The sequence below is a fragment of the Phodopus roborovskii genome, unplaced genomic scaffold (assembly GCF_943737965.1).
Source record: "Phodopus roborovskii unplaced genomic scaffold, PHOROB, whole genome shotgun sequence".
Classification (NCBI taxonomy): domain Eukaryota; kingdom Metazoa; phylum Chordata; class Mammalia; order Rodentia; family Cricetidae; genus Phodopus; species Phodopus roborovskii.
Window position 1 is genome coordinate 48,240,758 of NW_026126480.1, and position 14,017 is coordinate 48,254,774.

The window sequence follows — 14,017 nt, forward strand, 5'->3', positions numbered from 1 at the left end:
TCCTCACTGGATCCTCACCAGAACTCTTCTGGGATGTCCTGTGGCTGCCCTGAGTCTTGGAGATCCTGGTTTCACAGGACTATTTCCTTCATAAGTTTCAGCAGGTCCTAGATGGATAGATATTATGGTGGGCAACCCAAGACCCAGCTGTGGGGCTGGGTAGTAGCTGAGCTGGTCAGTTCAGGCCACCAGGACCACCCATCTCAGGGGGGGTGGAGTCAGCTCCCCTAGGTCCATGCCCTCGGGGTCAGTTTACCCTTGCCTGTGATGAGGACTAGGGCCATCTCTCCTGAGTACAGGGAGTAGTATCCCAAGAGACAAGGCCAGCTTTCCCAGGGCTAGCAAAGGACAGGACTGGCTCAGCAATGCCCTCTGATTTCATCTAGCATGGTTCCTAAGGCCTCCTGAGATAACACAGGCCACAGACATCAACACTGACCCCAGCTAGAGCTGAACCATGGACCCATACATGGTCCTCTATAGCAGCATGGACCCAGATAACATCCTGGTTCCAGATAGAAGCAATAGCCATGAATTTGGAATGGTTCTGGCAGCTGCATGACCTCTGAACACCACCAAGGCCTCAGATTGCAGCCCCAACTCTGGGCTTCTATGTGACCTTTGTTGGCAATATAGGACTTGAACTTTAGCACAGACCCCAGCCGTGATAAGACCACAGACCTAGACATGATCCTGATAGCAGCTGGGTCTGGATGTCACCACTGCCCCAGGTGGCAGTGCAGGCCACTTAGATGGGCACAGGCCCCAGCAGCAGGATGGCCCTCAGACAACAACATGGCCCTGGATCTCGGTGTCTGAAAGGTCTTTGATAGTAACAGGAGCCTCAGACATGAGCACAGATACTGGCTGCAGTAGGGCCATGAACCATATGGCCTTCAGTGGCAATATGGGCCACGGACATCAACATAGACCTCAGCTTCAGTAGGCTCATGGGCCCAGACATGGTCCTCAGCAGAAACCTGAGTTGTCGTCATGGCCCCAGTTGACAGTGAAGGCCACACAGATGGCAGTGTGGCCCCTGCATCCAAACACAGCCCCAGCAGGCAGTCCAGATCACTGGATTTAACATGACACTCAATGGCAACAGGAGCCACTGACACAGACCCTGGCTACTTGTAGGACCAGGGACCCAGACATGGCTCTTGGCAGCAGCCAGACTTAGACATCACACAGCCCCAGATGAAAGCAGGCCTCCACCCTCACTCTACTCTTCACCTTCTTCACCATGGTCCCAGGTGGCAAGCAGGCCTCCAGCATCAGCATATTCCTCACCATCTTCATTTCTTCCTTTCTGGGTCTTTCCACAGCCCATGAACCATTCTGCTTCTCTTTCTCTCCAATTTCTCCACCACATACCTGTTCATCATAATGAGACCCTCCTGCCCTATGCTGCAAGGCACCAGGTGGGCCCATGGGTATCTTCCCACCAGCCAGGGCCTTGAGGACCCCAGCTGGTCAGTCCCTGTCTGAGCTAAACTGCATCAGGAAGAGCAGTACCATGCTTTCTTTATCCATTCTTCTCTTGAGGGACATCTTGGTTGTATCCAGTCTCTGGCAATTATGAATAAAGCTGAAATGAATATAGCTGAACAAGTGTCTTTGTGGTATGATGGAGCATCCTTTGGGTATATGCCCAAGAGTGGTGTAGCTGTGTCTTAAGGTAAATCAATTCTCAGTTTTCTGAAGAACCACTATATTGATTTCCATAGTGAATGTACAAGTTTTCACTCCCACAAACAATAAAGAGGAGTGTTCCCCCTTGCTCCCTATCCTTGCCAGCATTAGCTGTCACATATGTCATTGATCTTAGCCATTGTGGCAGGTGTAAGATGGAATCTCAGAATCAACTAATCAGGGCTCATAGGGGCTCCCAGAGACTGAAGCAGCAATCACAGAGCCTGCATGAGTCTACGATAGGTCCTCTTTTCTAAAGGGAAACAGAAGAGCAGTAGATTGGGGAGGTGGTATGGAAGAAGGACTGAGAGGAGTAGAGAAAGGGGAAAACAATCTAAATGCATTGTATGAGAGAAGAATTTAAAAAAAAAAAAGTGGATACCTGTCCATGGCATGCTTGGGGAGTTATTAATGAACAGAGTGAAATCACAACTGTGGTTTGAAAGGCAGAACAGTCTATACTACTAATTAATAGTTTATTCAGAGAACATTTGGGTTAAAATACTGTGTTTGGTTACAGTGTCGTTTTTAATTAATTAAATTTTTCATTTGTTTTACATTCCAACTGCAGTTTTCCCTCCCTTCTCTACTCCCATTCCCTTCCCCCCACCTCCCCTCTGGTCTCCCCATCAACTCCTCTGCTTCTATTCAGAAAGGTGCAGGCTGCCCATGGGTGTCAACAAAGCATGGCATATCAAGTTGAGGTGGGACTAAGATCTTCCCTTTGTACTAAGACTGGACAAGACTACCCATAAATAGGTTCTCAAAAGCCAGCTCAAGGATTAGGGACAATCCTTGATCCGACTGCTAGGAGTCCCACAAATAGACCAAGCTACCCAACTGTCACAAGTACGTAGAGGGCCTAGGTTGTCCCCATGCAGGCTCCCTGTCTGTCAGTACAGAGTCTGAGCTGCTATGCCCCCAAGTTAGTTGTTTCTGGGGGTTCCCTTGTAATGACCTTTATTCTCTTGGCTTGTACAATTCTTCCTCCCTTTCTTCAGCAGGATTCCTGGAGCTTGACCTATCTATGGCTTAGGTGTGGATCTCTGCATCTGTTTCCATCACTGGATGAAGGGTCTCTGATAACAATTAGGGTAGTCACCAATCAGATTACAGGAGAAGGCCAGTTCAAGAACGCTGTCCACTATTAGCTGGGCTCATCCTTGTGGATTTCTGGGAGGGTACCTGACACCAAGTTTCTCCCTGACCCTGAAATCCAGCCCCAGTGTCATTTTACATAGGTGAAAGCACCAAGAGGCTTAAAAGAACTCAAAATCCATAACTTGGATCTACTGCCATGTTTTCTAATGCATTCAAAGATGCACAGCTTATGGAAATATATAAAATGATGGTGCATAAACTAAGATCTTTTCTGTATTAACAGGTAGAAGGCAAAGTGAAAAACAATGTCTTCATTTTTTTAAAATGCACGAAGGCCCACAAAATACCTAGAAGATGTAACAGAAACATGGATGTGGAACTATATGAAAGAAGTAAGCAGTATGCTACATGTATTGGCATCTTACGATGCAGAGAAAGGGAGAGCAGTACTCCTGTGTACACTCCTGAGGGAACAGACACAAGATATTATACAAACACAACTTCTTCCAAATTTAACCCACTAATGAAACAGATCCAATAAAAGCCCTAACTTTTTTTTTCAGAATTTGATGAACTGTTTTAAAAAACATTTTCCATTTACTTATTTATAAATGAGTGGGTTTTGAAGGATTGGCAGTTCATCAAAGTCAGTGGCACACTTGCCTCCCGCGTGCAAGGCCCTGGGCTTGGTCCTCTGCACTTCAGATATTAGTGTATACATACAGTCAGAAGCAACTCTTAAAATTGTTTAATTTTATTTACTGCTGGGTTTTTTGTTGTTGTTTGGTTTGGGGGGTTGTGCTTTTGTTTTGTTTTGTTTTGCCTCCACTGAATTTTCTAGTTGATTTGACAAGGTGAAATGGAATTTAGAAGTAGAGATTCCCTGTTCTTCCCTCAGTTTCCAGGTGGTGCACCTCTAAGAGCACTGCAGCGCCAGATCAGAAGTTAAATGTTTGTAGCCTGGTGCTGGCATTTGACCTGGCATTGGCAGTACATAGTTGGTACTGCCTTGCAAAAGCATTTCTCTAGCAAACAAACACGTGTAAACACTATCTGAATGCAAGCAAAGGAACACGTGCAAACATGATCTGAATGCATGCTTGCTATGCTGATCAGTGTTGAGAGGGAGGACAGCCTCCCACCCCTAGGACTGGCCTATGGGTTGATGAGGTTTCCCTGTATGCACTTACCAGCACTGTGGCAGGTGCCAGCAACCAGAGTGTTGACAGAGCCCAGCCTCCTCCATGTCACATCATTCAACTTCTAAGAGGCAACAGCTACAAGGTTCAGCCTTTGAAATGATGGCCAAGTGCAGCTAATAATAAACCAGTATCTTATGCCAAGAAAGAAGAGTGTGTTATTGGCTGATGAGTCACCCTCCTTCCCAATGACATATTATAAAATCTTTGTTTTTCCTCAGGAAATTTTCACAAGTTGACAGCTAGAGCCCAAAAGCACCATGGCTGTTATTGGAGTCACAATTGCCTTGCTGGTGTGGGTGGCCACTCTCCTGATTGTATCCATCTGGAAGCAGATCTACAGCAATTGGAACCTACCCCCAGGACCCTTCCCACTTCCTATCTTGGGAAACGTTCTTCAGCTGGATTTGAAGAATATCCCTAAGTCCTTCACCAAGGTAAGAGAAATTACTGCATAAAGAAAACAAGTTAGAGATTAGATATAATGCATATATATTAACCTAACTGGCAGTTGCTATCTGAGGGCAGATTACTGTGATATTTACACTGCATTTATTTTACAGTCCAGTCTGGCTAGGGCATGAAGCACTCATAGTGAGTAGTGCCATGCAGGCCCCGTGAAGTTGGAATTATTAAGAGATACTGATGTTGCTGGTATCATTATGTGTCAATTATGATACAACAACAGGTGTACCCCAGCTGGTGTCAGCCTGTGTCAAAGAACAGACTAAAGAGAGAAATTGAAATATTGAGCCAGTTGTGATTCATCAAATTAACATCTGCCTTTTGCTAATTCTGTGAACATTGCACGGGCTAACAAATACCATAATGCTACCAGGCATGGAGTCAGTGCTTGGTGTCTGTGTTACAGGTTGCCTTTGCCAATGGCAGGGTAGCTACAGGCTTCAAGATCATTGATTCCAAGTTAGCTGGCAGTACCCTGCCATGTAGAGCCTCAACTTTGGGAAAAAACTAGAAGGTGGCTAGTGTTGATATTGACTAAACAGCCACAGAGGAGGAAATTGTGTCTAGGTGGAAGGAAGGGCCCTGTAAATCCAGCAGCTTTAGGTGCAGAGAGTCTCTCCATATCAGACTGAACAAAAATGGCCTTTCCCCCAAGTCCCTCTAACTCTCTGTGAACAGCAGGAACGATAACAGGAAATGAGGGCAGTCTAGAGCAGGCTGACTCCTGCCTGCCTCATGGTCCACTCTGTGCATTGGTCTCTATAGCTGTCAAAGCGCTTTGGGCCAGTATTCACACTGCACCTGGGCTCAAAGCGTATCGTGGTCCTGCATGGCTACAAAGCTGTCAAGGAGGTGCTACTGAACTACAAGAGTGAGTTCTCTGGCCGAGGGGACATCCCTGTGTTCCAGGAGTATAAGGACAAAGGTGAGTTGTCTTCTTGGGCCATTGGAGGGGACAAACTAACACGGGGAGTTAGTTTGTTAACACCATATGATACCCCAAATATTAACAAACTGTAGTGGCAGTGATAGAACAAAGACAGAAAGGCAAAGACTTGGGTGATGGCTTATGCCTGCATGAAAGCTGCTTTGAGACTTGTACTGAGCAGGCACTGTGAGCCCCATGAGAGGATCTTCAGGCCCCCACACTCACCATAGCATTGATCAACTCACAGAGAAAGACAGAGAGGCAGTTTTTGAACCCAGGAAGTCTTCCCCAGAAGATCCATCCATCCTCAATGCCTCGTGTTTTTCTGAATTTATTGGAACTCTACACACAGTCTTAGCTGTCAACTGAGGTACAGATGGTTCCATACCCCCAAGCCCTTCTACTTAACATGAGGTACCTAAACCTCCCTGGCATTCTGTTTGCAGAGATGGACCAGCCTTTAGGACTTTGCTTTCCTCTATTGTAGCTGGTGATCTGCAGAGAGAGAGAGAGAGAAAGCAGTGTGCTACCAAGAATCTTGCTCATCTGTTCCCTCCTCTAACCTTCAGGATAAAACTGAAATCATGAGTCTGACCCACAGCTCTTAGCTGATATCACATACTTCCCTATCCCCTCTCAGGCTGGCCATCTGTTGTTCTAGAAAGTTCTTTAGCACCATAGTAAGCATATGTTCCATAAGAACTTCCACATGTTCTGCAGGGTATTCCATTAGGCATCTCACATATGATTGGGCAGTTAATATGGGAGACATTATGAGATGCAAGCAAGCACTACTCCCCGTGTAGATATAGCTCATTATTGTTTGTCTCTGAATGCTCAGAGTCTAGATGGTGACTCAGACATGGTAGATACCAAAACATTATTTACTGAAGAAATGATGATGTGAAAAGTAAGAAAAGTGGGTAAAGAAAGAGCAAAAAAAGAGTGGCCAGAAGGACTTTGCTAAGCAAAAGCCAGGTGGGGCTGGCCCTGGACACTTTGCACTGGCTCCAAGGGGTATCCAGGATCTTCAAGTAATATATATACTATAACAAACCATCAGTCAGGATGACTTAGATTCAGATTTGAGGAATGAAAAAATGCTCACAGAATTAGCTGATCTGGAGATGGAAGAAAAGAAAAACTAGTTTTAGACTTGTTGATTCCAAATGGTTCATGCGGTCATCGGGTCATGTTCTAGGAGGAAAAACAATACATTTTGTTTGAGGGAACTATTCCACATTTCATTGAGAAGAGATAGTACTCTATATCTTAATTTCTTCTAAATGAGAAGTTCTATCGCCTTTAGATTTCTGGAGCCAGAAAACTGTGAGTTGAAGTGTTTGTGATGGGAAGGTTAAAACCCATGAGCTCAGAAATGCTGCTAAGACCTCTGTCAGTAGGCAGAAAAAAGAAGGGTCCTTTTGGTGGCTGCCTACAATTTATTCAGCATGGTAAAGGTTCAGAGCAAAGTATGAAACCAAAGAAAATGAACTGGTACTAAGAGAAACAACTATGAAGCACGGCCCTCTGTTCCCTTCTCTGTGCCTCTTCTGCACCTGCACATTTCACCCAGGACCCCAGACCATTTCCCCCTCCTCCCCTACTTCTCCAAGAACTGAGTACTTGGAGTAACCCCCATTGGTCCCTTTTCCTTAGGGATTATTTTCAATAATGGACACACATGGAAGGACGTCCGGCGGTTTTCCCTAAGCATCCTCCGTGACTATGGAATGGGGAAGCAGGGTAATGAGGCCCGCATCCAAAGGGAGGCACACTTCCTGGTGGAGGAGCTCAAGAAGACCAATGGTTCGTATCTCAGCAGTCAGAAGGGATAGGAGCTAGGCTCCTGAGGACACTGAAAAACCTGGAGGCAGTTGACAGCTAAAAGGACCCTAGGGAAGGAAAAGGTCAAGCTGATCCCCAGGCACTGACTTCTCAATTTGAGTCCTAGTTCTTCTTCCCAGAAGAGGATGAGTGGCTGCCGGGTGTGACTGTTGTACCCTAGATAGCATTAAAAAGTAAAGACACTTGGGGGCTCAAGAATTCTCTATGTTCTCAATGAGAACTCATGGGAGACTGAGTTGGCTAGGGAAGGCCACAGTAAGTTGCTCACACTCTACCTGTTTTCCAGGCCAGCCTTTTGACCCCACCTTCCTGATTGGCTGTGCACCCTGCAATGTCATTGCGGACATCCTCTTCCACAAACGTTTTGATTACAAAGACAAGAAGTGTCTGAGGCTCATGAGTTTGTTCAATGAAAACTTCTACCTGCTAAGTACTCCCTGGATCCAGGTGACAATGCTCCTCCTCTTCCATGAACCTTCAGCTGCATTGTTTACATTAAAAGGAGAAGAAAAATTCAGGTTGTGTGAGAAAGACAGGCCAGGAAAGCAAAGGACAGGAGAATACAGGAGGGCATTTGACTGCATTGGCTCAGTACTTCTCACTTCAGTACCTGTGTCTACTTGTATGCACACATTCCTATCCACACCACCCCCAAAAGACAGTTGGACCCAATATTTAAATAGTATGATAAAGACAACCATAAACTCATTGTTTGGAGGTTCCTATCAGTTACACAGTTTTTGTTCTCCTTAGGTTTACAATAACTTTTCAGAGTATCTACGATACCTACCTGGAAGCCACAGAAAAATAATGAAAAATGCATCTGAAATAAAAAAGTACACCCTTGAAAAAGCCAAGGAAAACCTCCAGTCACTGGACTCCAGCTGCCCCCGGGATGTGACTGACTGTTTGCTTATAGAGATGGAGAAGGTACTGGACAAGATGGGCTTGCTGGGTTGGGGCAGAGTGCATGCATTCAGTTCTTACATTATGACCGACTCAGTTTCAGACTGAGCACCATGGTTGTGTTTTGATGTTCATGGTTTTTCATAAACATGTGTGGCTTCAGTATGAACACCACACTCTTCTTTTGTCTCTTTTGGAGGTGAAGTCCCTCTGTTCAGTTCCCTCCAGACCAAGATGAACTACAACCCTTTGGATAATCTGGTCTTGTCTCAGAAAACGTTGCCATTCCTTTCAGTATTATACAATTGTGGTTGGCTTTCAGGGTGCTAGGCCTCTCCACTTTCATATTCCTGCAGCCTCTGGGACCACTTAGATTACTACCCTACTTTCTTTTTGTAATGGCTTGAAAACATGTAAATCCTACACTGATTTCCTCTAGATAATTTCTATCTGAGAATCCTTACCTTTAGCTCAGCCTCTCCCTGCTCCTGGTCCAAAAGCTCAGCCTTGAGCCTGAAAAGAGGCTGAGGATAGCCTCTGCAGCTTGAAGGCCATTATCATTATTAGACAAGCCTGGCACTGATGAGCAGGCCAAGACCCTGTGGCCTAGGTAAAATACCTTTCTTGTGCTTAGCCTGTTTCCTGGGAGCCTCAGCTTCCCCAATCATGAGGTACAGAGGGCTGTTTCCTGGTGGCACAAGGAGAGTCTGGCATTACCTGGTTCCACCCTGTTTAAGAGCAATAGGCATCACCTTCTCACACCTAAAGAAATCTATCTCACCAGTCCCCTATCTGGCTCCAACTTCACAGGAAAAACACAGCAAAGAACCCATGTACACAATGGAAAATATTTCTGTGACTTTGGCCGACCTGTTCTTTGCGGGGACAGAAACCACCAGCACAACCCTGAGATATGGGCTCCTGATTCTCATGAAATACCCAGAGGTTGAAGGTACATGAATGAGAAGCTGAACTCACATGTGGCACAGCTGAGCCTGTCAGCACCACCCTGTGCTGTTCAGCTGTTCTGTGGCTGCTCACTAACCTTCTCGGTGCTCCAGGTCACACAAGACCTTACGTGCCAGGGCCTAGTATCCAAAGACTGGCTTTCCCACACACCCTCCACTGGGATGCCTGTGGCCCAGTGATGAAGTGGAGAGGGGAATGAGTCTATGCTCTGCTCTGTAAATAACTTGTTTATGATGAGAAAATAATGTTCCAGTTTCCCCTGACAAAGACTTTTTGGAGTGATAGGCTGAGACAGGTATAAGGGCCAGACTGAAATCATCCCAGGGAATCTTACTCTAAGGGACTCTGAATGGAGATTGAGAGAGAAGCAATCAAGGCTGCCCCAAATCCACTTCACTTCCTCTTCAAGGTGGGAGGAATTCTGTGCCTGAAGGCATAGGGGCCTTAATCCAGTATGCAGGGGTTATACATACACTTGCCAGACAGGGGCAGTATAGTGATCCCTACATGTAAGTCTATGGGGATCACCTCTAGTAAGGGAATTGAGGGAGTTACAACCTAAGATGAAGGTACTCAAAGGCCTGAAACCCTGCCAGTCTCCAAGTTGGGCATGGATCTGGACAGCTACTACGTACAAAGCAATACTTTCCAAGAAGTTGGTTATGTATCTGTCAGTCCAGGGTCAACATTCGAGCTCCAGCCTTCCTGTCAGCAATGCCTTTGACTTTTCACATCACACAGAAAAGTGAAAACTGAAAATGGTTAAAGTCCAGGGAGGAAAATATACAAATTACAGTACCTAGAACTTTGACTACTGTACTGGAGAAACATGAACTGGGGGGGGAAAAGTCACTGTGTAGCTTTTCCATGTGATTTGGACACTTAATATTAATGAAATATCAACACATAACTCACTGTTTTTATACATGCCTTAATAGTATACCATACTATACACAACATAATGACACTTGCTTTTTTCCCTCCGCATATTATTATTGTTGTTTGATATTGAGACTTAGGTGCTGCGAGTAGAGAAAGAAACTCACCAAGATGTTAAGTCTTCATTGTCCCAAAGAGCAGAGGGATACAGCCTTCTTGGAAAAGACTTACACCTGAATAACTCACTCGTTACTTTATTCAAACAATTACAAGGTTAATTGGGCCTGGGAAAGGTTCCAACTACCAAAGTAATCTTGCTCCTGCTGCGCGTGAGAACAGAGAACAGAACACACAAATCTCAGTCCTTTTGACTATGTCAAGCAATAATCAAAAGTAAGAACTCTGGGTATGCCAGGAGCGTCTTAGGGCCAAGATCAGTGTAGCTGCAAGCTTTCACATAGCACCAAGTGTAGACTCCCCAGAGAAACAATTCTTCAACATTTAAACAAATTCCAAGCCTCTACTGCTATACCTAAACATAGCAAAGGCTTTGCTGAACCATTGCTCTCAAAGCCAGACACAAAGGCTTTATTATACATTTCATTTTCAAACAGACACAAGGGCTTTACTTAAATGTCACTACATATTATAGAGTCCCATAGTGAATTCCAAACACAGAAAGACTAAGGAACTTGTCAAAGACTGCTAATACCTCTGTCATAATCACAGGGACTTTCAGATTTCAAGGACTGTATTCTAGTCTGTAACCCTCTTCCTATTTCTCACACTAGTAAGCCATTCTAGAGTGATAATGCAAAGATTTTCCTTTAAGAAATATCCAATACCCTTTTGTTATCTCTTCTTCTGACATGAAAAGAGTTGGAAAAAAATATCACCAACTATGACAATGGATGCCCAAACTTCCTGTCAGCTGTGAATGATCTCACAGATCTTAGCTTTCATTGACAATTCAAAGTATTTGGGGATTACAGATTCAATATAATGTTCTACATAAGCATGCAATGGGTGACTTGGCAGATGGAGAGAAGGATAATCAGATATCTGTGTGAGTGGATGTAAAGACCAGGAGATAGTTGTGTAGATGGATGAGTAGGTAAATGAGAGAGTAGAGGGGTGAGTAAATGAATAGGTAGGTGAATGAGAAAGTGAGTGAGTTACATGGGTAGATAGGTGAGCAGGTAGGCGGAAGTAATTATATGTATGGATGGATAGTAGGTGAACATCAATTCTGAAAATAACCTGAATTGTTCTCATTCATATCTTGGCAGAGAAACTTCATGAAGAAATTGACAGGGTTATTGGGCCAAGCCGTGACCCTGTTTTCAAAGACAGGCTAGAGATGCCATACATGGATGCTGTGGTGCATGAGATTCAGAGATTCATCAGTCTTATCCCCTCCAACCTGCCCCATGAAGCAACCCGAGATACCACATTCCGAGGATATGTCATCCCCAAGGTGAGGCATGAGCTGAGAGCCCTCCATGGGCACTGCCTGTTAGTTTATCATCTAGGTTACCATTCATGATTGGGACTCAGGGGCACTTTTACCAGCATATGCAGCTGGATGTGGAAATCAAGTCAGCATTCTTGCCCTGCAGAACACTTCACCCATAGTCACCCCAATAACCCTATGACCAAATAAATAGAGGGAATCATGAAAAATGTCTCCTCAACTGGTCCATAGGACTTGTAGAACATTCTAACATTGAGATATCATGGCAGCAGTAACCCAGCCTGGAACCCACCGTACCAAAGATATAGGGCCTTCCTCTTCATTTAGACTTGATCCCTAGCTCTTTTCATATATATTCATTTATGTTTTAATTTTTATTTTACATATAGATCCCAGTTCCCTCTTCCTCCCTCCCTCTTTCCCTCTCTCCCACCCTCTCATGCCCCTTGACCACCCTCCCCTCCCAACCCCCCCACTCCACATGTAAGGTGACGCCCTCCAGGAGGAGTCATCTAAATCTGTCAAGTCATTTGGAGTAGGGACTAGGACTTCTCTCCTGTCTCTAGGTTAAGGGTCCTTTTGTGCACCAGGAATACATCCAGGTTCCACTGTCCGAGGTCCCTTAGACTGCTCAGGCCTACTAGCTGAGACCCATGTTCAGGGGGTCTGAGTCAGTCCCATGCTAGATTCCCAGCTATCAGCCTGGAGGGGCATTAGATCCTCCTTGTTCAGGTCAGCTGTCTGTGTGTTTCTGCAGCCTGGTCTTGTCCTCCCTCTCTGCAAAGGAGAGGAGAGGAAAGCATGTGGGACTAGGAAGGTTGAGTCAGGGGAGGAACAGACAAGAGAAGAGAGAGACAGAGAGAGAGTAAAAGAGGGAGCCATTATAGGTTTGAAGAGAAAACTGAACCTAGAGAAATGTCCAGAGACCTACAAGACTGACCCCAACTAACAATTTGAGCAACAGTGGAAAGGCTACCATAAATGCCCTTCCCTGATAATGAGGTTGAAGACTAACTTATCCACCATCATGGAGCCCTTATCTAGTAGCTGATGGAAACAGAAGCAAACACCCACAACTAAACACTGGGCCAAACTGGAACCCTAGCTCTTTTCTATGTAGCCTTTAAATAACACTGCAAATAAAAATACACTGTCCTGCATAATGTAAAACTCCAACAGCCCTCTTCACCAGGGTCTTCCAGATGAAAGCCTATGTTTTGTTAACTTAACTGATACAAACTTCTACTTCTTCCAGGGTACAGTTTTGATTCCAACTCTGGACTCCCTTTTATATGACAGCCAAGAGTTTCCAGATCCAGAGAAGTTTAGACCTGAGAATTTTCTGAATGAAAATGGAAAGTTCAAGTATAGTGACTATTTCAGACCATTTTCTGCAGGTAAGCAGAAGAGTTCAGGGGTCACACCATCCCCAAGAAATTGTCTTCTCCAATCCTATGTCTACTTCCCATGTGCTCTTGGCCCATCCTAGAAGAGGGCTGCCATCCCAACCCCACCATGCCCTTGTAACACATAACCCAAGTATGTTTCTCCTTGTTCAGAGAAGTCAGGTGTCATGTTTCACCAGAAGTCCTGGAAATAAGATGTTTTGGCTTGATTATTTTATCACAGTGAACATTTTTTCCTAGTTCAGATACAATGAAAGCTCTCAAAACTATATTACCTATTTCTTCATAGATTTCTACAAGAATTTCTAAACTCTATTTTTTTTAGCTACCTGGACTCTTCTTAGCAAGCATCTGTACCTTCCAGATGGTCCCAGCTCAGGGACTACATAGGGGTCCAGTAAAGGGCGATCCTTCAGCCAGTTTAATAATTTTAACCACCTGTGTTTGCATAGGCTTCACTTGTCCCAGCTTCCTGAAATTATGGCAAAGGAGTTTTGGGGTCCATTTCCCTAAACTACTTGCTTATATAGCAGAATTCTGAATGAGTGGTGTCAGAAGCTGGTCCCTGAGTCACTGTCACTCTTGTTCTCTGACATATTACCACTGGTGTTCAGGGATCAATGGGCATGGACAGTGACTCCACTCACACTCCCAATACCTCAATGTTAGAAGTGTTACTCTGCAAGGACCCCGCAGTAGCTCATCATCACTGTTGTTACTTCTAGGAAAACGTGTGTGTGTTGGAGAAGGCCTCGCCCGCATGGAATTGTTTCTGCTCTTGTGTGCTATTCTGCAACATTTTAATCTGAAGTCTCTGGTTGACCCAAAGGATATTGACCTCAAACCTGTCACAGTTGGCTTTGGCTGTGTCCCACCTGAATTTAAACTTTGTGTCATTCCCCGCTCATGAGACTGTCTCAAGTGAAAAGTTATCATAGATGTTCATTAAAATGTGACTTTGTTTTTTAAAAATCCCAAGCATATAGAGTTTTCAATTAATTATATATTAGTTGTGAATTTAGTGAGGAGGACCTTGTCCCCTTGGCTCTGTAAAAGTTCCCATGTGAGTATCATTCCATAGTCAACAGTATAGCATCTTCCAATCCGTCTGTCCCTGACTTCTCTTGGGGAATTTTTTGGATATGTG

The 14,017-nt window shown here is 44.7% G+C and overlaps 1 protein-coding gene across 1 annotated transcript; it reads left to right on the top strand.

Annotated features, from left to right (window-relative positions):
• Positions 1 to 4,208: 4,208 nt before the first annotated feature.
• LOC127228509 (cytochrome P450 2E1) lies at positions 4,209 to 13,848 on the top strand. The gene is made up of 9 exons (XM_051193304.1): positions 4,209 to 4,432; positions 5,226 to 5,385; positions 7,048 to 7,197; positions 7,523 to 7,683; positions 7,990 to 8,166; positions 8,953 to 9,094; positions 11,280 to 11,467; positions 12,720 to 12,861; positions 13,596 to 13,848. The coding sequence occupies exons 1-9, from the start codon at positions 4,256 to 4,258 to the stop codon at positions 13,778 to 13,780; spliced, it is 1,482 nt and encodes a 493-aa protein (XP_051049261.1). The 5' UTR covers positions 4,209 to 4,255; the 3' UTR covers positions 13,781 to 13,848.
• The last annotated feature ends 169 nt before the right edge of the window (positions 13,849 to 14,017 follow it).

Excerpts from the sequence above, each read along its gene's own strand:
- LOC127228509 (XM_051193304.1), top strand. The coding sequence starts at position 4,256 with ATGGCTGTTATTGGAGTCACAATTGCCTTGCTGGTGTGGGTGGCCACT. Across the intron at positions 7,684-7,989 it reads TAAGTACTCCCTGGATCCAG|GTTTACAATAACTTTTCAGA; the intron begins GTGACAATGCTC and ends TGTTCTCCTTAG. Across the intron at positions 9,095-11,279 it reads GAAATACCCAGAGGTTGAAG|AGAAACTTCATGAAGAAATT; the intron begins GTACATGAATGA and ends ATATCTTGGCAG.